The sequence below is a fragment of the Peromyscus californicus genome, unplaced genomic scaffold (genome assembly GCF_007827085.1).
Source record: "Peromyscus californicus insignis strain IS unplaced genomic scaffold, ASM782708v3 Scaffold_14__1_contigs__length_90479793_seg_2, whole genome shotgun sequence".
Taxonomy (NCBI): domain Eukaryota; kingdom Metazoa; phylum Chordata; class Mammalia; order Rodentia; family Cricetidae; genus Peromyscus; species Peromyscus californicus.
This window is the reverse complement of record NW_026294436.1, coordinates 32625325-32652712: the sequence shown is the minus strand read 5'-3', so window position 1 is coordinate 32652712 and position 27388 is coordinate 32625325. Positions and strand designations below refer to the sequence as shown.

At 34.0% G+C, this 27388-nt stretch overlaps 1 protein-coding gene across 3 annotated transcripts in view; it reads right to left on the bottom strand.

Moving 5' to 3' along the window:
- Positions 1–27388, bottom strand: part of Brinp3 (BMP/retinoic acid inducible neural specific 3) — a 373866-nt gene that overhangs the window by 37937 nt on the left and 308541 nt on the right. For all 3 annotated transcript variants that reach the window (XM_052737127.1, XM_052737128.1, XM_052737129.1), the window contains exon 7: positions 19481–19703. In XM_052737127.1, coding sequence (XP_052593087.1) covers positions 19481–19703 — 223 coding nt within the window. The remainder of the gene's footprint in view (positions 1–19480; positions 19704–27388) is intronic.

Here is a 27388-nt window from a genome sequence, read left to right as displayed (position 1 = left end):
AAACAAGACATGAGATGATAGAAATAAGAGGGACCTTTTCTCTCCTCCGTGGTGTGTTAAAATACAAGTACGTAGAGTCATGTGAATAGGAAAAGGGGCCTTTATCTCAGAAGAGCAGAAAGAGGGTGAGTAAACATGATCCAAAGAATTTGTAAGAACCTCTCACTGAACTAAATTTAAAATGTGGGTGGGGTTTGGAAGCCTACTGGACACATGCATTCATCTTTACTTTCCTTCTTGACTGTGGATTCAGTTTGATCTGCCACACTGACTTCCTGCTACTTTATGTTCCTGACATGATGGGTTGATTATATCCTCCCCAAACCTTCAATACTATTGTGGGAAGATTTTTGTTTTCATGAAGAGAGATTGAAAGCCACAGTATATACTGTTTTGAAGACTGATATAAGAGAATGAATGTATTGTAGAAAAGAGTGAGTGTATGGTAGAAAAGAATTAATATTTGTTAAATTTATTATATAGCTGTGAATTCCCAAACCCATGTGTCTGTGTACATCATATTTACTATACAGCCACTATAATTCTTAACATTTTCTACCATTCACCAAATAAATTTCTTCACTAATTCAATCCAACTATTTCCCTCAATGCAGATAAATACATAGGACTTACGTAACATTTGAAATGGAAGTCTCATTTTCTTTCCACTTAAACCTCCCTCCTAGGATGAAAAGGCAGGACAGATATAGCAGTGAGGGGAAGGATAGCTAACACTAATGATGTTTAAAGAAAATATGGAAATCTACTATCGCCATTGCTCTTGTTTACCAGATCTTGGTCATGAGATTCTATTGATGAAAACACCACTTTGGATTTAGTACATGAAGAAATCAGGTTAGTAGTAACTAGGAAGTTTCTTTCTTCCCTGCAGTCTTGCTTTCAGGGTGCTAATAGGTAGTCTGGAGATGTGAGAATAAGTAATCTTCAATAGTATTATAGAACTGGGATCCCTGTGATCAACACTCATGGTCTTCCCTCTCTCTATTTAAATCTTCTCTCTAGGTGGCAAGGTAGGACATGGAAGGGGGTAGGGAATAACACCATGGTTGCCATAGTGGCACATTTGTAGATTTGTGGTTGTTTGTAGCATTGTAGAGATAGCAGTTACAGTAACACATAGTCTGCCCTAAGAATGGGGGAGACCAGCTAAGTCCATCCATGATCCAGATGAGAAAGGACTAAGAAAGGATCTTATTGACCTTCGTGTAATGATTCCTAAGACGCATAGTGGCCTGCTGAAATTTGATAAAATTATGAGCAAAATATTATGAAATTTGCCTCTTGAGGTTTGTTATCAGTTAGTAATAAGGCACACAAGAAAAAAAAATATATATATATATAAAATGTCCTAATTATAGAATGAATTCAGTAAGTAAATTTGTTACATTGTTATTCAGAGGAGAGTCAGGAAAAATTACAATGAAATGAATGAACATTACAAATGAGTTTCTAACAAATCAGAGGAGGAAACTAGATTTTAAAAACTGGGAAAAGAACAGCTATTCTGTAAAAACTTAAATATTATCCAAATTTTCTACATTGTTGAAAACATGTCTTTACCAAAACTTTTAAACTTTGTTCCAAATATTGTTTGCTTTGAATGTGCCCCTATCCATTGTTTTTTTGTGTAATATTTAATACATTTTATTTTCATTATCAACTATATCTGTTTACCTAAATCTTAAGCATTATAACAATAAGACAAGTATCTCTGATAACATAATGAGGATTATGTGCTCATTGTTGACAAACACTTGGGACATCTAGCATTCAAATGCAATTAATCTGGAATTCCTGCTAGTGCATGCTTACTGAGCATGCTGCAAAATGTGTGGCAGAGAGTTATTTTATGCACATGAATCTATTATTAGGTAATCACTTGAAAACATAAAACTCTATGGTAAGCTTTTAGTTAATTTTATTTATGCAAATCAGAACTTTGGACCACACACAATTTTGACATTTCCTCCACATCACAACAAGCCTTTTGTAAGGTAAAATGCTGAAATGAGAGCTGAAGGATATGTTTTCTAACTTTGTGAAATGAAGTGAGCTGTATTTCAAAACAAGGCTTAAATACTGAACTAGTCATGCAATTTGAGGATAACAAAATTTGCATTCTGTTGTTTCATTCATCAAAAGTACTGGTGGCCTCTTTACTCACATAGTGTAACCCTATTCATATCAACAGCTTAAGACACTCCAGTTTGCCAAGATTCACAGGTGCTGCTGGCAGAGAATGTCCCAATAGACTGCCACTCCTGCCTTGCAGAAAAGAACAAATCCCTATTCACAAGAGAGGAAAAACTTACAACAGGGAGCCTATTTTTTTTAAAATATTTGAATCCAATTCAATCTGGAATTTGAGCAGTTGTACCTCCTTGTAAAAACAGGTGCGGAATGATACACTGACTCCCTTGTAAATATCTGTGAAAGAATCTATCCCTTTGGCGTTTTAATGCCATGTTCTATTTTGTGAGAGCTGCTGTTCATACATCTTCCAAATGAAATGAATCAACTTTTGCCGACTCTACCCTATTTACTCTACTAATGAAAATATCAAGTTGCAGGTTATTGTCACTTTAAATTTTAGACACTAAAATACTAATACATTTAGTGATTCTGGTTATTCTTAATTATATATATATATTTATCAATGCTGTGATTCTTAGCTATTTTCAAGATGAAGATGATTTAATATCTAGGGTTTAAAACTATGCCCCATTGTTTCAGACTATATCGTGAGATGTTTTTAGTGTAGGTGAGAGAAAATGCACTGGGTTGGTCTCATCTGTTGGTCTATATCATTCCACATGCATTGACCACTGAAATGCCACTTCTTCTTTAACCCTCGGGTTCCTTATCTGCAAAATATAAATAGTCCACCTGTATGTACTTCATGACCTTGACAGTAGGTTAGAATAAGACTTTATATGTAAGAAATATTTTAAAAGTACAAAAAGCTAATAAAGAATTCTATAAAATGGAGAAATATAAAAACACTCTTCTCAGAATAATTTGTGGAAAATATCCCTTCCAGCTCTTACACTAGCAAAGATATCTTATGAATCTAGTGACTTACCCACCAAAGAATACTGTCAATCAATTAAAAGTGAATTAAGTTGAAGGGACATCTTCAAAATGCATTATGAAGAAACTGAAATGAAAAGCTGCACTCTCACTGACCATGCTTATCATTAATATCTCTGAGGAAGTACTTGCTCTACGATATGAAAAAAACATGAAAGTACATAATTTGAGAAAAATTTAATAAAACATTCAAACAGACTTTGCACTCAAATCAATAAATTAAGCATTGATAAGCATCTGAAGATAAGCATCTGAAATGATATTTTTACTTCATTGGTTATAGGTGGATATTTTTTAGTACCCTAAAGCTAGAAAGTATAAAGCCTCTGAGAATTTTGATGTTTTAGGAACTAAGAAGATTGTTTTATATATATATATATATATATACACACACACACACACACACAGAGAGAGAGAGAGAGAGAGAGAGAGAGAGAGAGAGAGAGAGAGAGAGAGAGAGAGAGAGCGAGCAGACCTCCCAGGTATATCAACCAAAAATGGCATAACAAGTTACAATAAGATGAGACACACGCCCTCATAGCAAGGCTGGACAAGGTAATCCAGTAGGAGGAAAGGGGTCCCAAAAGCAGGCAAAAGTGTCAGAAGACAGACCATGCTCCCATGCTCCCACTGTTAGGAGTTCTACAATATCACCAAGCTACACAACCATAACATGTATACAGATAACCGTTTATATAAAGTCAGACCCATGCAGACTCCTATATTGTTGCGTCAATCTCTGTGAGCCCCTGTGAGCCCTGCTTAGTTGATCCTATGTGCCATGCTCCTGTGGTGCCATGTTCCTGTGGTGACTTCTCTGGTTCCTATCTGTCTTTCCCCTCTCCATCAGGATTCCCAAAGCTCCACTTAAGTGGCTGTGTATATATGCATTTGCTTCCATCAGTTGCTGGATGAAGCCCCTCTGATGGCAAGTATGTTAGGCTCTTGTCTACCAGTATTGCAGAGTACAATTAGGAATCATTTCATTGGCAGTTTGTGGATGAGGGGAGGCTTCCTCTTGTGGCTTGGGTCTCCAGTTGGAACAATTGGCTGGTCACTCCTACAAGTTTTGTGCCACTACCGCAGAACATCTTGCAGGCAGAAAAAATTGTAGACCAAATGTTTTGTGCCTGGGTTGGTGTTCTGTCCCTCCACTGGTAGGTTTGCCTGGTTTCACAAGATAGGTGGCCCGGGCTCCATATACCCCATTTCTAGGAGTCTCGAGTAGAGTCACCCTCGTCAATTCCAAAGACTTTCCATTGCACTAGTTTTCTACCTTGCCTCTAAAATGCCCCCAATTTCAGCCATCTCTCCCACTACTCTCTCCCTCAATTGCCCCACCTTGTCCTTCCTGTGCCCATCTCCAGTCCACATCCAAAATATATTCTATTTTCCTTTCCCATGGAGATCCATGTCCCCACATTGAGTCTTCTTGTTATTTAGCATCTCTGGGTCTATGGATTATAGCATAATTATCCTTTACAGATAATATCAACTTTTAAGTGAATACATATCATGTTTGCCTTTTCTGGGTCTGGGTTAACTCACTCAGGATGATCTTTTTTAGTTCCATTCTTTGCCTGCAAATTTCATGATGTCATTTTTTTTTAACAGTTGAGTAATACTTCAGATGTAAAGGTATGACATTTTATTTATCCATATTTCTGTTGAGGGACATCTAGGTTGTTTCCAAGTTTTGGCTATTACAAATAAAGCTGCTATGAACATTGTTGAACAAATGTCCTTATGGAAGGATGGAGCATACTTTGTGTATATGCTCAGGGATGGAAGTATTGCTGGGTCTTGAGATACACCAGTTGCCATTTTTCTGAGAAACCACCATATTAATTTCCAAAGTGGCTGTACAAGTTTACATTCCAACCCACCGTGGAGACATGTTTCCCTTGTTCCACATCCTCACCAGCATGAACTATTATTTGTGTTTTTGATCTTAGTAATTCTGACAGGTGTAAGATTGAATCTCAGAGTAGTTTGATTTGCATTAGCCTGATGCCTAAGGATATTGAACATTTCTCTAAGTGTTTCTCAGCTATTTGAGATTCCTCTGTTGAGAACTCTCTGTTTAGGTCTGTACTCTATTTTTTAATGTGATTCTTTGGTTTATTTATGTCTAGCTTCTTGAGTGCTTTATATATTGTTATACGGGCCTTCTGTCAGATGTAGAATAGGTGAAAATCTTTTCCCATTCTGTAGGCTGTGCTTTTGTCCTATTGACCATGTTCTTGCCTTACAGAAGATTTTCAGTTTCATGAAGTAACATTTCTTAATTATTAATGATCTTAATGACTTAGCGATTGTTGTGCTGTTCAGGAAGTTGTCTCCTATGCCACTGTGTTCAAGAATATTCCCCACTTCCTCTTATGTCAGGTTCAGTGTATCTGATTTTATGTTGAGGTCTTTGATCCACTTGGACTTGAGTTTTGTGCAGGGTGAGAGATAGGGATCTATTTGCTGTCTTCTACATACTGATGTCCTGTTAGAGAAGCAACACTTGTTAAAGATGCCTTCTTTTTTTCTATTGTGTTTTTATGGTTTCTTTATCAAAAATCAGGTATCCATCATTGTGTGGATTTATGTGTAAGTCATCAATTAAATTGTATTGTTCATCCTGTCTGTTTTCATGCCAATACCATGCAATTTTATTAAATAGCTCTGTAATACCGCTTGAAACCAGGGATGGTGATACTTCCAGATGTTCTTTTATTGTACATGAAATTTTAGCTACACTGGATACTTTGTTTTTCTATATGAAGTTGGGTATTGTTTGTTCAAAGTCTGTAAATAATTGTGTTGGATTTTGATGGGGATTGCATTGAATCTGTAGATTGCCTTTGGTAAAATGGCCATTTTTACTGTATTATTCCTGCTGATCAATGAGCATGAGAGGTTTCCATCTTCTTATATCTTCTAAAATTTTCTTTCTTCGAAGACTTAAAGATCTTTCAATACAGGTATTTCCCTTGCTTTGTTAGAGTTACATCAAGATATTTTATATTATTTCTTACTATTGTGAAGGGTTTTGTTTCCCTGATTTCCTTTTTGGTCCTTTGTTGCTCATATATAGGATGGCTAATCTTTGTTTGTTTGTTTGTTTGTTTGTTTTATTTACTCTTGTATCCAGCTACTTCACTAAAGGTGTTTATTAACTGTAGGAGTTACCTGGTAGAAGTTTTAGGATTGTTTATGTATACTACTATATCATCTGTAAATAGCAATACCTTCACTTCTTCCCTTCCAATTTGTATCCCCTTTATCTTATTTAGTTATCATATTGCTCTAGCTAAAACTTCATTTACTATATTGAATAGATATGGAGAGAGTAGACAGTCTTGTCTTGCCACTGAATTTAGTGGGATTGCTTTGAGTTTCTTTTCACTTAATTTGTGGTTGTTCATAGGCTTGCTATAAATTGGCTTTGTTATGTTTACATATGTCTCTTGTATTCTTGATCTCTCCAAGACTTTTATCATGAAGGGGAGTTGGATTTTTGTCAAAAGCTGTTTCAATATCTAATGAGATGAACATGTGTTTTTTTTAAAGTTTGTTTATGTGATGAATTATATCCACATTTGCATTGTTGAGACATGTCTTCATCTCTGAGATAAAGCCTACTTGATCACAGTGGATAATCTTTTTGATATGTTATTGGATTCAGTTTGAGAGGATTTTATTGAGTATTTTTCCATCAATTTTCATGAGAGAAATTGGTCTGTAATTCTTTCTTTGTTGTGACTTTTTTGTGGTTTGGGTATTAGGGTGATTGTGGACTCATAAATGAATTTGGCAATGTTCTTTCTGTTTTTATTTTGTGGAACACCTTGAGAAGTATTGCCATTATATATTCTTTGAAAATCTGCACTATTAAATCTGGTCCAGGGTTTTGTTTCTTTGTTTGGGACACTTTTGTGATGTCTTCTATTTCCTTGGGGGTTATAAGTCTCTTTAAATTGATTATCTGATCTTGATTTAACATTGTTAAGTGGGATCTATCAAGAAAATTGTTCATTTCTTTTAGATTTTCCAATGTTGTGGAATACAGGTTTTTAAAGCTGTATGGTTTAAATATTCTTCGGAATTCCTAAATTTCTCTCGCTATGTCCTCCTTTTCATTTCTCATTTGTTAATTTGGATACTCTCTAATATATCTTTAAATTAGCTTGGATAAGTGTTTGTCTACCTTGTTGATTTTTTCAAAGAACCAAATCTTTGCTTCCTTTGTTCTGTGTATTCTTCTCTTTCATTGTATTTTATCAAGCCCTCAGCTTGATTATTTCCTGCTGTCTACTCCACTTGGGTGTGTTTGCTCCTTTTGGTGTTGAAGCTTTCAGGTGTGCTGTGAAGTTGCTCCTATGAGATTTCTCCAAATTCTTTATGAAGGCACTTGGTGCTATGAACTTTCCTCTTAGCACTACTTTCATCGTGTTCCATAACTTTGGTTAGGTTCTACGTTCATTTTTCATTCAATTCTAAGAAGCCATTTTTTTTCTTTATTTATTTCTGCCTTAACCCAGTAGTCATTCATTAAAGAGTTGTCCAGTTTTGTTAGTTTGTAGGTTTTCTGGGTTTTTTTGTTTGTTTTTTTTTTTTGAAATACAGCTTTAGTCCATGTAAGTCTGATAGGATGCAAGGAGTTATTTCAATTTTCCTGTATGTGTTGAGACTTGCAGTGTGCCCAAGTATGTGGTCAATTTTGGAGAAAGTTCTATGAGCTGTTAAGAAGGCATAATCTTTTGTGTTTGGTGACATATTCTGTAGGTATCAGTTAGGTTCATTTTAGTCATAACTTCTGTTACTTCCATTTTTTCTCTGTTTAGTTTCTATCAGCACGACCTTTCCATTGTTTAGAGAGGTGTACTGATTATTAATATGTCAGGGTCAATGTGCATTTTAAGCTTTAGTAGTGTTTCTTTTACAAATCTGGGTCCCCTTGAGTTTGGGCCATAGATGTTAAAAACTGAAAAGCCATCCTCATGGATTTTTCATCTGATGAGCATGAAGGGTCCTTCTCCACCCCTTTTGATTAATTTTGCTTTGAAGTCTAATTTCTTAGATATTAGAGTATCTATACCACCTTGTTTTTTTGTTATCTACTATAGCTATAGATGAAAATACCTCACTCTGTACTATAAAGTCCTAGAACAAATTATTATGGAAGTTTTCAGTATAAACTAATGAAAAATGCTTTCACGGGCAATTATATTTAATTTGGCTTAAACATCATATAATGTTTTCATGTATCAAAGCATCTTTTAATTTATTCATATATTATTTTATAGTTTTCAAGTCAAAATTTTCCCTTTCATCATCCCACTGATTTTTCTCCCTACTCTAATTTTTAATGTATTTGGTTATGCCGTCACATTCCTAGAAGGAAAAGTTAGATACAAGGTTACCATATATAGTTAATTGGTTTGTTTTCTGGAGGCTTTGTATGTTTACATTACTTGCTATTCTTTCAGGCTCCCCTCTTCTGGTCCTCCTACAGCTGAAAGATAAAATTTCATAGAGTTGAGCTATGGTCCAGGAAACAGAACTAGCTGGCCTGCCTTGAGTTACTGCAATATAAAGAGGGAAAAGCCTGGGCCTATAATTAACAAATGTTCTGGTTCTCCATCTTAGAACTGCATCTATGGGATGCTGCCACTGCACTGTACACCTTTGGTCTTTCCCCTAGTACTCATAAACACAATAGAGGAGATAGAACAGTGTGCAGAATCTGGAAACTCCTTATTGAATTACGGATATCTGAAATTAATTAGTTAAAAATAATTGACAATGAAATAGAAATAACCTATATAATTCTTAAACATCAAGTTTAATTTGTGTTTACGCTTTTTCCTCTGTTCCTCACCTCTGCCTTCCCCCTCCCTGGCTCCTCTAACATCACTCCTTACTACTTGCTTACCTCCATATTTCTCCTCTTTCTGCATCCTTCCATCCCTCTCTTGCTTCCACACACTCTCTACCAAATATCTGTTCTTTTCTTCTGGGAATTTTGTTATGCAGTTTATACATTGGTTTCCTTTCCTTCGTGTTCTTAGTAAATTATGTAAGTTTAATTTCCTATATTCTTTATTATACCACCAGTCTCTTATATTTGTGTGTGAGTGTGTGATTTTTAGAGTCATTCCTCCATGTCTATATTTTTCTGTATGTATGTATTTATACCACATATGTGCTTGGCGACCAGAGAGTTTTAAAAAAAGGTATTGAGTGCTCCAGAATTAGAGTCATGGATAGCTGCAAGCCACCATGTGGGCTCTGAGAACCAAACCCAGGTCCTCTGAAGGAGCAATGGCTGTTTTTGACCACTGAGCTATTTATTTTATATTCTTATTTAGATTAGCCATTTCACTCACTTTTTTCTGTGATAGAGAACTGCATTTACTTTTGTTTTAATCTCGGTAATTTTTAATACCTACAAATACATTTTTATTTCCTTCTTTTTTATTTCATGACCCAATGATTGTTCATAAACTGAACACAACGTCAAATTTCTTTGAGATGTGGGTTTACCATGACTGTTCAGGGTAGCTACAGCTCAGAGTCCACAAACATATCCTTAGAGCAGTGACACCACCCAAATTTGGCATTCTTTTATGTTAGGAAAAACATGTAAAGTGTTTGGAACAGTGTTTGATACAGTCTGTGCTTAACACACATTGGTTAATATATAACAAGACAGTTCTCAGTAGGGAGTCTGCTCCAAAATTATCACCTTTTCTATAGGTGTGTTTGTGGCAGTACATCAAGGGATACTGTTGATTACAATAAATGACCCCTCTATCTGTTATATAACCAGATGTGACAGTTCTATGCTGATTAATTTTTCCTTCATTCCTGCTTGTTTTCAATAATATGTCTTTCATAAAAAAAATCTGTACTTATTTCTTCTTGTGCTTTTTTTTAGTAACTCTATAGAGCAAAAATAACTCCAGTGGTTGACCTATAAAATGAATTGTGTTACATCATATTTATGAATTGTTCTTAATCTTTTAAACATAGTTTACTGGCATATATAAAATTGTATGTGAGTTGAAGATAATACAGTGAGTGTGTGTGTGTGTGTGTGTGTGTGTGTTCATGTATATACAAATATATACCTTAACTTTAGTAGGCTTTCCTTTGATTTGTACTCTTGATTTTCAATTTATTTATAGCAAACTTTCCTATTGTATGAAGTAATTTTACTACAGTTCAATAAAAGATATTACCTCAAACTTGATCTATTTTTCCCCGATGAGAAAGCTACATGAAGTCTTCCTGCCTTTTTTCATTAGAATACCCAACAAGCTGACCTTCATTTTCTCTGTGTTCCTTTGCTACATTAATGTTCTTTTGTGATTTCTAATGTGCTTCTAGATGGTGAGAAGGAGGATTTTTCATTTCAATTGACATTGATATTTGAATGTATTCATTCTCTTTATAACTTGTGTTTGCCATCTTAAATCAAGTACTTCAAAAGCACTTTCCTAGTGTTAGCTCTTTGTGGTACTATATATCTTGGTAATATTTCATTCTTACCTTCTTGACTCACAAAGCCATTTGGTTTTAGAAAATCGTTTCTTGGTTTAATACTTAGAAATGAATAATTGATTTTCTCATACATCATTATAATAACATAGTATGTGCATGTACACATAAGAAATTAATTAATAATTTTTCTTGTGTTCATCTTACGAGGATGGTAAAATATCATATAAATATAGGGGAATCTCCATGTTTCTAAATAGAATTGTCAAATTAGCATTTGTCTAAATATAAAGTATCTCAATAGATATTCCTCAGAGCATTGATCTTGTTTGATATGAAATAGCACTATTTGAAAAACTTATTTACCTTTATTTTAAGTACAAAATAGGATTGATTCCTATTGATGCTATAATTTAGATCAGTGGTTCTCAACATGTGGCGCATGACACCCTTAAGGATAGCATATAAGATATCCTACATATCCAATATTTACATTTTGATTTACAACAGTAGCAAAATTACAGTTATAAAGTAACAACAAAATAATTTTATGGTTGTGAGTTCCCAAAATATCAGGAACTCTATTAATGGGTCACAGCATTAGGAAGGTTGAGAACCATGGATAGAATAAAGAAGAATTTGGGAAATAATTTTTATTAATAAATTTATCTAGTTTTCATTTATTACATAGAGATTGCTAATACTATTTATATGAGACCTAAGTATATTTTGTAAAGTAGGAAAAAGACACTAATGTATTTTGTAAGAATCAGAGATGCAGATTCTTCTATTTGTAATTATAAAATGTGTTAATGAAGTTCGTGTTTCTGCTTAGTTTGTATTCTCTTTGAGGATTAAAAAATATGAATGAGCCGGGCGGTGGTGGCACACGCCTTTAGTCCCAGCACTCGGGAGTCAGAGCCAGGCGGATCTTTGTGAGTTCGAGGCCAGCTTGGGCTACCAAGTAAGTTCCAGGAAAGGTGCAAAGCTACACAGAGAAACCCTGTCTCGAAAAACCAAAAAAAAAAAAAAAAAAAAAAGAATGAAAATTAGTGATTCCACAGAATGTCTAGATGGACTTATGAAAGAAAAAGAAAACAGACAAAATGGGTTTTAATATGGATCAGCATTAAAACTGCAAGGGTGTCCTGGGTTTGTGAAGACGAGGGTAGTAATCACTGTTTTTGTCTGTGAAGGGAATGTCTGTGTTTGGTGGAAGTGTGTTACAACTGTAGCTAACTGCAAAAATTGTATGTAAAAAAGTGTTAGACCATGGTTCTCTAAGTGTATTATTTCTGAAAGTAAGCATGGTTTGGGGAAAAAGTTTTATTCTGTAAGTTTCTCATTTAAATAATATTATATTTATTTTCTTATCCTAAAGTGACAGAATGAATGCAGCGTTTGGCAGACAAACATTGGTTTTTTTTTTTTTTTTTTTTTTTTTTGGTTTTTCGAGACAGGGTTTCTCTGTGTAACTTTGCGCCTTTCCTGGAACTTATTTGGTAGTCCAGGCTGGCCTCGAACTCACAGAGATCCGCCTGGCTCTGCCACCCGAGTGCTGGGATTAAAGGCGTGTGCCACCTGGCCTACATTGTTGGTTTTAAAGGAGAGTTTTTAACAGTTATTTGCCCCTAACTCCTTACCACAAAACTTTATCATAACTCCTTCAAAAATGCACCTGTTTTTTATGCAACAGGTAAGGAAAGCACCAGCATTTTCAAACCTTCCATGGACTATAGTCATGTTACGTTTTCTAGGTAGACATAGATATAATTCAGTTAGGTAGGTAATCTTCAAACACTTCAAAGACCTACAGAATATGGCATTTTAAGTGTTTTAAAAACTTAGACTTTCTGGACAGTGAGACACATCTTCTCCTTGCAGCACCTCTGAAACTGTAGGTGAGTCACTCCAGGGAAATGTTTTCCTTTATAGGAGTTGCCATGGCTATGGTGTCTCTTCACAGCAATAGAAATCCTAGCCAAGAAAATAGTCTTGATTATTTTGGTTAAAGATTGTGAAGAAATACTATATTGAGAAAATTCAGAGTGAAATATTATAGTGAGAGGTAAGAACATTTTAGAACTCTGGTTATTGAGTTTATTTTCCACCAACAATCTCTGGTAATAAAGTAGTATGTGAAAGGTCAACTTTGGCTACTTTTATTTTATTTGAGTTGTCTTGTGCCAAGGAAAGAATAAAACCACTGTGGTGGTCTGAATGGAAATGGTCCCCATAAATTCATAGGTAGTGGCATTATTAGAGGTGTGACCTTGTTGGAATAGGTGTGTCCTGGTTGGAGGAAGTGTGTCACTAGGGGTTGGGCCTTGAGTTTTCAGAAGCTCAAGCCAGACCTAGTGGCTCATGGTCCCTTCCTGCTGTCTGTGGATCCAAGATGTCGAAAACTCAGCTACCTCTCCAGTATCCTGTTTGCCTGCATGCTATCATGCCTCCTACAATGATGATAAAAGACTAAACATCTGAACTATAGGCCAGCTCCAATAAAATGGCCATGGTCATGATGTCTATTTGAAACAATAGAAACCTTAACTAAGGTAACCACCATCCCCCATTTTTCTGCCTTCCTAGATAAATTGAATCCCTTGTATCTTTAAGTTCATTCTACTAAGACATTCTATTCAAGTAGCCTAGTGTTTCTTTTAAAAACCTAGGTCAATATCTTTATGAGAAAATTTAAATATAAAACACATTGAAAGGAAAAATTTGAGGAACTGTCTACATATATATTAATATAAGAATAAGGGCTACCATGGGAAGTCAGCAAAGCCCTGGTACATTCAGTTGAGGCAGGGCCAAACCCATCCTCCCTGCATCAAGTTGAGCAAAGGCATCTCACCAGGGTCAGGTGGGGGAGGCTTAGGGGGAGTTGGAGGAGGGATGAGAGGGGGATCTGCAGTTGGTGCATAAAATGAATTAAAAAATTCTTAAATAAAAAAACAATGAATGGAATAAACTAAAAAAAAATAAGTAACCTGTTTTCCAAACATTAATTATTTACTAAATGACATTGAATTGGGTATTTCTTAGGTGCTATATATTTAAATTTTCTTAGAAAAAATGGAAGAAATCTAAAAAGGATATTCTTTAAATCTATAACTTAGTGTTTTTTTTTTAGAATATTCCTGTGAGTCATCACAGAGTAGATAAAATTCAACGATAAAATATTCTTCTACAAATCATGCACAAAAAAATCATAAAATCTTTATACAATTTCATATAAAGCTGCTTTGGGCAAAAGTCCCTTGTATTAATATATAAATGCCAGGTTTAATTATATTGTAGGCTTTGTGATATTAAAGGATTTAGAGGCCATTCAGTAAGGTCTTTTTATTGTTGGAATGCAAATTTGGATATAGTTATATAAGTCAAATAAGTATGACTGAGACAAATGGATTTTTATTCCCCTCTAAAATAACATTATCAACACAAATAATTCAAACATGTTATCATCAAAGAAATAGGGCTTTGTGCTTCTTAACCAGTGTCTTCATATCAACTTTCACCTACAACTATGATGTATGCTGTTTTATCAAGGAAGAAGAAAAAGAGAGATGATACTTACCTGCCTGTTCTTAAGGGACTGATTTAAACTGTAATGCACGTCTTCAGTTTGTTTATATTACTTACATTTGATCAGAATATATTATGTGTCACTCTTAAAAGCAAAGGGAGGCTAAATGCCTGATGCAGCACGTGCCTAGGCCGAATTCATATAGTCATTTTGGCAATGGAAGACAACAAGGGACAATTCATCATTCGGGCTTATTAAGTCCCTTTGGAGAGGAAAAAAAATGATCAGCAATCTCAAAGAATAATTTCTCCACCTATAGATATCCATGATAGAGGAATAAGATATGCAAGAGATAATATAAGTAATATATAGTCTAAAACAATTTTCAAAGAATGCTAAGAATTTTTGCATGGTTTTAACAATTTCATTACTTGGCCACAAAACAACTGTGGGTAACCTCTTGCTTAAGACATATTACAAGAAGATGTGCCCAAAATTTTTTAGTTAGTGTATATTTATATTGGGATATGCTTACATAACAAAAGGAACTTTCATTATTTAATAATATTATTGATTAAGAATTTCCATGCTACTCTGTATAGCATAACCATGTATATTAAAAATCAGTGGAGAAACAGAGCATCTATGCTAGACACTGAGTTGGAGAAGTTGCTAAGGAAAAGCACCATGCAACTATGAAGTTACAAGTGGAGATATTTATCTTTTTTATTTGACAGAACTTAAAATAAAAATTATTATTATTCAAACTTGAACACATAGAGCATCTGATGCTAAAATAGAAATGAATGAGGCTGTCACATCAAGATAAACAAGTGTCATATTCAATGCCAATAATAAAATTATAATTTTAAAGATGAGAATTTTGGAAGTCTTGTTTCTTTTACTATGAAACTGACATCTTCCTGAAATGTAAAGTCCAATAATAATAGTAAAAATTCAGATGCTTTACTATAGTCTCATGACAATGATTTGGAGATATTTGTAGCAAAGTGATATTTTCCAAATAACTAATGTATGGCTTTCTTTGTGTGGGTAGAAAATCAATTCAAAGTACAAGATGGACAAAATGTTTTGTCTAGTTGATATAGAAAGGATAATGATATCATTTAGATTTCATATTACATTACTAGCTATTGAATTTTAGTGTTTAGTCAAAAATATTATTACCAGCCATCTGGAAAGACTATCACAATGCTCATTGCTGCAAAATAAGTCTATAGATTGGTACAAGTACAGTTTAGAATGCTTGCATAGATAACAGCTCTGAAAACTCAGTTACAACAAACAAGTCATAACCTAAATGTGGAAAAATCAGTCAAACTTAAGTGATATGTATAACAAAAATATTGTGTTTATTATTGCTCTTTCCAGTGATTTTAGTAAAGATGTCTAAGTGTCTCTCAACTTTAAATTTTATTATATTGCAATTTATACATGTACATATATAAAATTATTTTTCATGGATGTGTCCATATATAAACCTATTTACATATTTAAATCTCAAAATGCCATTAGTCTACTCAATAATTTCTGAGAGTACCAAAGTGTCCCTATACCAAAACAGTTCAGATCTATTCTTTAGATTGAGAATAAATACCCGCCTCCTTAGAACATTCCAGTGGACACTGATAGCCTCTGCAGCCACATTAACATATGTAGTTTATTTCGACACTCTCACACTTTGATCAATTTCTCTCATTCTAGACACTGTAAATTCTTTCTGTTTAATTTATGAGTTATTGGTATTTTTTATTCCTCTTAGTCCACAATAACAGTACAATTTTGAATTGTACCTGAATCCAATGTGTTTTGCTTAGATTTTATTGTCAACTTGATAGTACCTAGAGTCACTAGGGAGGATAGAAGCTTAATTGAAGAAATTGATCAGCTTGTACTATGACTACATCTGCGAGAAACTGTCTTGATTCACTTTTTGTTGTGGCAGTGTTTATCCAACTGTGGGCAACACAAACCCTAGGCATGTGGGAGTGGGCTGCAGAAGAAAGCTAAAAGAGAGCAAAACCGAGAAAGAAAAAGCCAATAAAGAAGCATTTATCCACAGTTGCTGCCTCCAGTTCATCCTTGAGTTCCTGGCTTGACCTTCCTCTATGATGGTAAGTGAATCAATTCTTTTCTTCCCATTTTGCTTTGGTCAGAGCAACAGAAAGCAAACTGGCTCAGGAGGTTAAAGGCAGAAAGAATAAAGTTGAATGACTTCTTGAAAATAATTCAATTCTGTAGTTGGGCATAAAATCAAAGGAGTGCTTGAGCAATTTTGTTTTCATATATATGAATTTTGGCCATCCCTATCAATAGTATGTTGAAAACATATATACACATATAAACACATCTGCAAATATGTAATGCAACTGTATTATAATAGTTGTTGTTAACTTATTCAATTTCTCTTTCAAACATCTCTTAAAACAATCCCAGAGATTTACAGTCTCATTTTGTACACCACTAATGCACTGAAGTACACATTTTCTGACTGGCATTTTATAGTTTTCCATTTTAATAGAAAAGTAAAGAAAAATAGAAATAAAACTCCCCCTGTTGTAGTTGTTTGTAGCTGATGATGGGCGAAAAATCCAAATTCAAAGCAGTATTTCAGTTGTCTAGAAGTCTGCACTGCTTTCTGAATGTGCTTTAGGAAATGTACAACCCAATAATTACACGAATTAAACAGTAATCCAAGAAAATTTGGAGGTGACCTTACCCTTTACGTTATAAATTTTAGAAAATAAAGGTCTATCTATACTGTGATGAATTTTGTTCCATCACATATATCTATTCTGTTCCAAATTCTTTGTACATATTCAGTTTTTAGCTTCTCTTATTTTCCTTATACATTTGGCACTCATAAAGCCTATTTATATTTTCAACTTATGTTTTAATTAAAATTTACTTTGAATTCTTATATAGATTACTATACCATATGAAGATAGTTTTGTTTCACCAATCACCCCATTCATGTACCTGAAAATGTGCATATACATTTACCATGGCATCATGTTCAGATTACTGATTTGTTTATACTGAATATTGCCATCCCACTAGTTCAAATACTCCTTATGCTCCCAATATTCGTAAATGCATATGTATGTTTGTGTTTATTCAACTTTGATTATCATAAACTGAATGTTAAAATCAAAATTATTATAATCAAACTTAGCAATTAGTTTCCAAGTCCTTTTCATTTTTTTATATTTCCTTTTTAGAATTAAATATTCAGTGTCAGCTTTTTAAAAATTGATATTAATCCACATGCAAAAATGATAAAATTGATTATAGTTAACTAAGAATTCTTTCTTTGACCATAATTCCTTATTAAATTACATTAATAGATTGTATACATATATATTAAAAATGTATGTCAAAAGAATTAAATTATCTTACATAAAGATAAAATAACAACTGACATGAATAATCACAAGGGAAGTTTTTGATGTGAACATTTTGTATTAAGAAATGAGGGCTTCTTAATCAGTATATTTTCTTCCTACCGTCACACCTTTAAAACGGGAAACTACACAATAAAAAGAAAACAAAGTAAGTAATGAAGAAAGAAACAGAAAAGAAAATAGAATGAAACAATGAAATAAGAAGAAGAAAAAAGTTAAGTAAATGAGAGAATGAAAAAATTCGTGCAGGATAATGGAAGTGCATTCAGAAAATATAAAAGTGTAAACACACACACACACACACATATTCCGTGCCACTTCACACACACAGGCTTTATAAGTGAACAATAGAAATCAACACCTTTTGGTAAAATATGAAGTAAGAGGTGATGTCATTTGTGAGAAATAAAATTAAAAAAATCATACATGGCCTGGTGGTGGTGGTGGTGGACACCTTTAATCCCAGCACGTTGAGGCAGAGGCAAGTGGATCTTGTGCATTTGAGGCCAACTGGGTCTACCAAGCCAGTTCCAGGACAGCCACGGCAGTTACACCGAGAAACCTTGTCTCAAAAAACCAAATACTAATCATCATCATTATCATTGTCATCATCATCATCATCATCATTGTTATCATCATCTACATCAGGAACACACGTAAAGAGTTTCAGGAGATTGTACAGAATGTTACAAATAGAATTACCTTGTTACTCAGAAATGCCTACTGTAGTATTTCTCAGTATGGTTGAAAACGCATGCCCACAACAACAACAAATAAGTACAAAAAATTTATAGATGCATCAGTCAAAATTTTCAGTGGAAAAGCAGTAATGTCCACAAAATGATGAATGGCTAGAAAAACTGACATATATGTAATACGTAATACACAATAACCACATATTATTCAATTCCTTTTATACAAAAGTTCTGAATGGGCAAAACTATGGAGACAAATAGTACATTCTACAAGTTTGTAGGTATGCATAGCCTATAGACAGATGAGGATTATACATTGTAAATGCCCACTGATATATATTTCATATATAATAAAAAGTAATCTTCAATTCAGATGGCATATATTTCTTCATACTTGAAGTACAGCATAAAGCTATGGAAAATGCCATTGTATTCTCTTTAAATCAAAATTTTAACATAGGTTTAATATGAAGGGTACATTTTTAAACATTCTAAGATATCTATGCTATAGATTTCTCTAATTAACTATGTAAGCATCAATTCAAAAGTTTAACATATTCATACCAGAAATAGTGCTAAAATGCATACTTTTGTGTTGTATACTTTCTTTTCGAGGTATGCTTAACCAGACTTCAAATAGATAAGTATAAGATTTTTATTCCAGCAATCTGTCAAAATGACTTAAATTCGAAACTTTTAAAACAGTTTTTCCAAATAAGCTCAACAACAAATACTTATGTATTTCATTTTTTATATTAAACATTAGAAATCTATTGATTTAAAATTATGGACTAGAATATGATTATATATATGAATTTCCAAATACTTACAATAGGACATAAACCCTTAATTGTTTTATTATAAAATTACATATGGAGAAATTTCTGTTTGCATCTTTTGCCTACTTCAGGTGCTCCCAATTTAACTGTGGTGATTTGTCTTTTATTGTGTTTGCCTAAATAGGGTTATAAACTGACTACCATAAAAAAAAAAAAGTAGAATGAATCCTTGATTACAGTAACAGAAAAAAGAAAAAAAAAGAAGTATCCACGTACATGTTCCCCATTGTATTATTCCTTAGAAACCACAGAAATGCATTATTTTGAGAGGAGAGAATCTACTCTGTTCGTAAACACAGCGCTGTGCACTGTGCACCCCCACACCTGCACGCAGAACTGTCCTGTGAGATCAGAAGCACAGCTGTAATGCTGCCCCAATCTTACCTCTGTCTCGGCAGGCTGATGAGGGGCTGTTTGTGGCACCGTTTGCTAAGGCTAAAGAGCTTGTGTACAATTCTTTGTGCCTTCAGGAAAAGCTGCTTCATGCTGTTTTCCAGTTGTTCATAGCGGCGCTGGAAATTAGAATCCATTGTCCATAAGTGCATTATGGTTGATGTGTTGAGGAAATAATTCATGGGTAGTCTTTTCATGAAGAACTTGAATTCATCTGAAAAATGAGAAAATTCAACATTTTAATTATAAGATGATTATTTTTCCCTGCAGCCAAAACAAATCCTACATAGTTAAAAATACTACAAGTTTAATAGTTGTGACTAACAAACTAATAAAAATGAGCTTTGGGAAGTTTTAAGATGTTATTTTTTGAACTTCTTAAGACATATGTTTCATGAAAGAGTATAAAAATAACTCAGACGAGAACAATAATTTAGGCAGAAAATTTAAATCCAATTTGTTTTCTGTATTCTGCCTTTGCTGTTATTTGAACAATATTTTTATAATATCTGATATATGTTTGACTTTCATATTTGGTATTAATGTAAATAATTCTTTGTGTGTATTAAAGAAAACTTCCCTATATATTCATTAAATCACTAGAGAAACAATTACAAGATTCATTACTGTGTCTTCTTAAAAGAACATTTTAAGTAGACGATTTTAATATTCAGCTGTGCTCTTCTCTCCCACTGTTTCTATTCCTTTCTCATGACATACCATTTTAAAACGTGTGCACAAAAGAAAAAAGTCAATTAGAATATTTAAAGCTCCTCCACTGGCTATTACCTTTCTATCAACAAATATCATACATGATATTCCTTTCATATCAAGTAAATGATTAACCTTCAAGAAAAATGGCAGTTGATGTTATATCATGGCCAGGGAGATGGCTCAGCAGGTAAGAATACTCCAGGAAAAGCATGAGAAACTGAGTTCAAATGCACAAAACCTGTGTAAAAAGCCAGTCATGGTCATGTGTGCACACATAACTTTGGCAATGGGGAGGGTGAGGCAGATAGAGTAGGTTGGCTGAGGATTGCTGGCTGCCAACCTCACTCCAGGTTCAGTAGCAGACACCATTCCTATTTAATAAGATGGAGAGTAATAACCCAGAGCGCCAGGTGTTGTCCTCTAGTCTCTGCATGTGTGCATGTATGTATATGGACTCATTATTTCAAATACACACGCACACACACACACACAGTTCATGTTACAGGAAAACAAATGATATAGAGGATCTGTTTATTATGTAAATAAACAAAATAGATGACATCGTATTCAAAGGGAGAAACAAGCAAATTGTCCTTTAGCAGACACTCAAATACACACCATGACATACATATATATTATTCAGTCATAATAATTAAGCCAGTCATAGTCTGTTGCATAGACTAACTTATATAACATTACTATTTTACTGTTCCAAATAATTAAACTCCATAGACCTTAAACATTATAGAATATTTTCATTGCTCTTGGTTACCCTTCAGAATTTAATTTTAAGACCTTTTTTCTGAAGACATCACTTCCTTGAGTCTAAAGTACGATAAACAAACATGAGTAGTGACCTGGAACCATCATCTCCACTAACTTTTATACTGCTGGAAGGTACTATGGACACTATTTGAGGAGAAAAGTAATCTCAAACTTAATCTTTTTTGTTTTATTAATTGAAAATAGATTTTTATACAATATATTCTCACTTGTTTTTTCCAAAACTCCTTCCCACAACCCTTCTTATCAAAATTTTACCCTTTTGTGAATCCTGTGAGTAAAAATGACAAACTTAGCCGGGTGGTGGTGGCGCACGCCTTTAATCCCAGCACTCGGGAGGCAGAGCCAGGCGGATCTCTGTGAGTTCGAGGCCAGCCTGGGCTACCAAGTGAGTTCCAGGAAAGGCGCAAAGCTACACAGAGAAACCCTGTCTCGAAAAACCAAAAAAAAAAAAAAAAAAATGACAAACTTACTAACCACATTTACCTACTAGTGCCATATAAGCATGGATATTATGGAAGCAAGCAATTGTCTTACCTATCTGTAAGGACCACTATAGGAGGAAGAATTGTTATCTGGCACTGCAAAACTGACCAGGAATGGTGGCTAGATAATTATAGACCCTACAGGAGAACCTACTAGCATTATCATGCTAAATAGACCAGGTATTAACATGATTTATTGACTCTGTGGTATATCCATGGATCAATGGATCTGAACTCTACGGAGAAGCTTCTTGCAGTGGATGACAACTAACATAGAAGCTTAACATTTAGAGAACAGATAGAGAATAAGTGATTCTGGCATGCTTCATGTGTATGTCACCCTTCCTCTTTTAAGGCTCAAGGATCTTCATGGAAAAGGGAGAAGACAGGCGGTATGAACCAGAGGTTGCATATATATTCAGCTGTATTGTGGTCACATCAGGGCAGTCGTACATATGAACTCACACATATGAAAGCATTGATATAATCTGTACAAGCTCAAGCCAGAAGCCAGCAAAATACCTCTTGATAAGCTATTGGCATTTGCTCTGCCAGGAGAGAAGTGACAGTTTTCTGTAATGGTACATCACCACATTCCAGGGCAGACCCAATATTCAAGGGTAACTAGGCAGAAGAAAACTGTTTGAAATGAGAAAGATAGAAATAGAATACAAGTTGAGTGACTAGTTATGTTGAGATGTTTCTGGGAGGAGTTTGGTGAAAATGATCAAAATACACTTTGTGAATATCTTAATGAATTAATAAAAATATTTGAAAAATTTATTCAGGTCACAAGTTTTATATGTGTTTTGGGGTAGGTCTTGTTTATAACTGAAGCCCAGCCTACTTAAATATCACATCTTTTGGATATTCAGCATATAGATTATTACTTGAAAAAGAAGAAAGAGTAAAACAAAGGGAAGATATTTTCAATAGCACAAATGTAATTGGAAGAAATTTTGTAGTATATTTGCATTAGATATGTTTAAAATCATCCTTTTAAATAAGCAGAATATAAATAATAAATTAATATCAAAGTTTTGGTTTGACAATATTGTGCATTTGTTTGCTTCCATATGTCTCTTTTGAGAAATATCCTCTTTTAAATAAAGAATCGATGTGTGGAAATTGGAACACACTCCTTGGATATTCACAGAGCAGATGCTGCTACTTTGAAAACTAATCATTCATTTCATAGTCATCTTTGACTCTTCTGATAAGACTTTATTGTGTTGTGGGCATGAATTTATAATTGCATTCATTGTCATCACAGTATTGGTAAAAGATCTAAATCAGGAAAATTGACTAAGGTTAAAGAACATTATAAGGTAGAAATTATTTATCTTACTGGAGTGTTTGCAAGAGTTTGTATCTGCTGAAAATCATCAGTGCATGATCTCTGTGAAACAGTTTTTAACATGACATATGAATAATTAGTTCATTATGAAGTCATTAGGAGCCACCATTGACAGTCACCCACAACAGTTATTGAACACCTGTTGTGAATAGAACATACAGATGTTTCAATCTATGACAGCAAGTGTGAGTAAACCTTTCATCTCACTTTTAACAATGACTAATTAATGATATGCATTATTTTCAAATGCTACAACAGCATCTTAAATTTTTGATAGCTGTTTTATTGAGAACTGAATAGATTTCCTGGAAATGTCATCACAAATATTTTTATCTCATTTTGGCATTTATTAAAATTAATATTTATAGATTAAAGAAATTATAGTTGAACAGAACACAGGAGTTATTATATTAATCAATATTACATAAACAGAAAGATAAGACAAAGAAGAAGAATTAGGGATGCCAGAAGATATTTTATCTTAATTTCTAATACTATGTAGAAAACTTCGTAGTTAAAGAGGTAAATGCATAATAACATGTCCAGAGGCTAGAGCAGTGATTAAGAGGTTTGATGAAGGGAAAGATGGAAGTTCAAAAAGAAGAGGACAGTTGTACTCTTGCTCTATAAAATAATACAATCCTACTCACTAACTCAGCAAAAAAAATGAATAAACAAACACAAACATTGCCAAAAATCCTTAAATGAATTTAAAGTTTTGAATAGAATGTAACTGAAGTTTTCCTGTAGCTGAAGTTTTCTTTGGTCCTGCCCAGTCCCACGGACCCTGGAGCCACTTATAAAATAATCACTCAGAAGCTTATATTAATTAAAAATGCTCAGCCATTAGCTCAGGCCTACCACTGACTAGCTCTTACATTTAAACTCAGCCCATTTCTCTTAATCTATATGTTACCACGTGTTCCATGGCTTTACCTGTGTGCCATTACATGCTGCTCCCTGAATGGCAGGCTGGTGTCTCCTGACTCAGCCGTCCTCTTCCCAGAATTCCCCTATCTCCTTATCCCACCTAGACTTTCTGCCTGACTACTGGCCAATCAGTGTTTTATTAAACCAGTGTACAAAAGCATTATCCTACAGCAATGGAACACACAGAAATTTTTACACTCTTCAAAACTTTCCAAGATTTAAGGCAGGATTTGTTATCTTGACATAACTACTATTGGGAGCAATGTGATCCTTTTTGTTAAATGTACTACCCTGATCATGGTAGGATGTGTGATAACATTCTTTTTTTGTTTGTATTGGAGATAGTCTCAGTGTACAGTGAAGACTGGCCTAGCCCTCAGTAAACAGTGTAGGCTGCCTGTAAACATGAGATCATTCTGCTTTAGCCTTATGATGCTGGGATTACAAAAGCAGGCTGCCATGCCTGGTTTTTAACCGTACTCTGTATTTTTTTAACACATAAATTATTATGCTCTGTTATGTCATTTGCAAACAAAATTGGTTTTGTTGATTCTCCTTTGTATCTTCTAACTCATCCCCCTTACTGTAATTTACACATCTGCTTCTAGTGTAGCCTTCCTTCTGCTTCTCTGCCTCATGCACCCTATTCTTTAACCCCTTCCTCAGCACTTCTTCTGCCCCTCTTGAGTCTCCTTTCTAACTTCATATGTTGTACTCTACCTTCACCTACGTATGTACATGGATCCACTAAAGTCGAGAACCTATAAATGAGAGAGAACACGTGATGTTTGAGTTCTGAGCCTGGATCAAATCACTTAATACACTATTTTGCAGATCCATCTATCTTTTAGCAATTTTCATAATTTTGTTCTTCTTTATAGCTGAACAAATTCTGATTGTGACTTTATATTATGGTTTCACTATGTACCCATCTGCGGATGGATCTTTAGGGTGGTTCCTTTTCCTAACTTTTGTGAAAAATCATGCATCAATAAACATGGCTAGTCAAGGATCTCTGTGATAGGACACAGAATCCTTTGTGTATATGTTGGGCGAAATACTACTGGGTCATATCCAGGATCATTTTTAACAATGAAAAAAAGTATATACTGACTTTCATATTGCCTACACTAGTTTATACTCCCAACCACATTATAAAAGGGTTCTTTTCCCATGTCCTCATCAGAATTATTTATTATCTCTTAGATGGAAATTCAAAGTAATTTTAGTTTTCGTTTCCCTGATGGTTATAGATGGTGAACAACTTTAAAATACTTATTGGCTATTTGTGTTCCTTCTACAGCATTGTTTCCAGTGATAAAAAGATAACAGCAGAGACAACAAAGAAAAGCATGCTAATGAGCATCTGGGCTATTAGAATGTATAGTCAGCTTCAGTCTCCTAACAAAACTAATTCACTGAAAATAAAGAATATTACAGAGGGAATGAATTGCATAAATGGACTCTGTGGAGGCAATGAGAAGAGGTTAGGAGACAACCTTGCAAAATGTTTTCAGTTCCTAAGCAGGCACAGTGTTAATCCATTGGATGCTGCATCTTCTCTACTAAAGTAAGTTTGGCTTTAGTTGTTACTTGATTTTTAAATTATTTCTTTTATATTTTGAGATTATAATATAATCATGCCACTTCTCCCTTTCTTTTTCTGCCTCTAACCATCCTATTTATCCCTCCTTGTTTCTTTAAAATTCATGCCTTACTTTTTTCATTACTGTGTTACATATGTATATTTTCCAAAATACAGAAATAAAACTTGCTTGGTCTGTTTAAAGTTAAATGTAGGTGTGCTTTTAGGGCTGACTTTTTTCAAATTGATTTTGTAATTGGTGTTATCTTCCCTGGATTACCAAAAGTCCTACCCAGCCTATGATGCCTATAAACAATAACTATCAACAAGGCCAACTAACATGAAGGATGCAGTAGGGTTATACATACTCTGGAAGTAACCAATAACTCTCTAATTGAACTTAAATTTGCTCAACACGAGTTTAAAAAAGACTAGTACTGAAAACTTATCCAACTACCCAGGGCTAGAGAAGTCATAGAACTTGGAGGTAAACTTCCAACCATCAATTTGTTGAACCAGCACATATTTGACTATGTTCTAAATATTTGTCCTTATACACACAGGTAAGTGATGTTCTCATCTGATATCAAGAAAACTCTGCTGGGCAGTGGTGACATGTGCCTTTAATCCCAAACACTCTGTGAGTTCAAGGCCAGCCTGGTCTACAGAGCGAGTTCCAGGACAGGCGGCAAAGCTACACAGATAAACTGTCTCAAAAAAAAAAAAAAAAAAAAAGAAAAAAAGAAAAGAAAAAATACATAAATAAAAAAAATCTTTGCAAAAGAGACAATTATATAAAACTACAACCAATTACAATATAGAGTTGTGAAGCCTAGTCCCAAAGGTATATCTAAAATACAACTGTTGCAGTTAGGTTTCAGGGGTCACTGATGAAGAAGGGTAGACATACTTTAAAAGCCAGAAGATCAGGGAATTTATTGGCACTGTGTCCCTAATGTTAGAAGCTATCCCCACAGAATCTCACTGACATTACTGCATAACCATGAGCTGAACAAGAAAAGCAATAGACATGCTCATTATATTTAATAGCTGAGTAACTTTTCATGCTTTTAATGCCTTTCCCTTGATACAGACTCAAGTTTACTCTTGATACGATCTCAATAAATTTAGAAACTCTCTCTCTCTCCCTCTCTCTCTCTCTCTCTCTCTCTCTCTCTCTCTCTCTCTCTCTCTCTCTCTCTCTCTCTGTTGTTGTTGTGTTTTTGTTTCTTAGTTTTGTTTGGTTTTGATTTTTTTTTAAATTTAATGTTTTTTTGCAGGGGAAGTTGTAAGGGAAAAGAGTGGTGAGAGATCAATAGAAGTTTAGAAGTTTTTTTAAAAAATTAGAATTACTTTGGGATATATTTTCCAAAAAAAAGTAGCCCAAATCATTTTGACATTGGAAAGATTTTAGAGTGATAGCAGCATACATATCCTTTGCCTCCTGAAAAGCAAAATATTTTCTTCTACTGAGAAGCAATGTCTTGATTTATAACTGCACCTAAAGAGTTCTAAACAGATGCTTATTCCATAGAAAAGTAAAGCTGCAGGTATTTAAGATTGAGGAAGGAAAAAAAGACTTTTATGATTTCTATTTTTGTGGATATGATACCCTTATTAACGTTTAAAGTGATAATACACAAATATTAGCTTTTCTATATGTTTTAAAATATTTCAAGTGTAATAAACAAATGAAAACAAATTATGCTTAATGATATATAGACACATACTTATGAATGCATGTTTGATAAATCAATCACCATTAGTAAAAGTTTTCTTGTCAATAGAAACAACAATACAATATGGATAATTTTAATTATAGTGAAATCCTAGAAATAGGCTGGCAACAGAAAAATATACGAATTTGAAATAGGTAAAGAGAATACATACACAGCCTACTTAAAATAAAAAGAGAGGTAAATAACTTTGAAGATGTATATGAAGAATTTATGTAAACAGTTGCTTTTAATAAAAAGAGTGATTGTCTCTGAATTTTTTGATATTTGTAATCTAGTTTTTCTAGTGTAAACTTCTCTCCTTTTAAC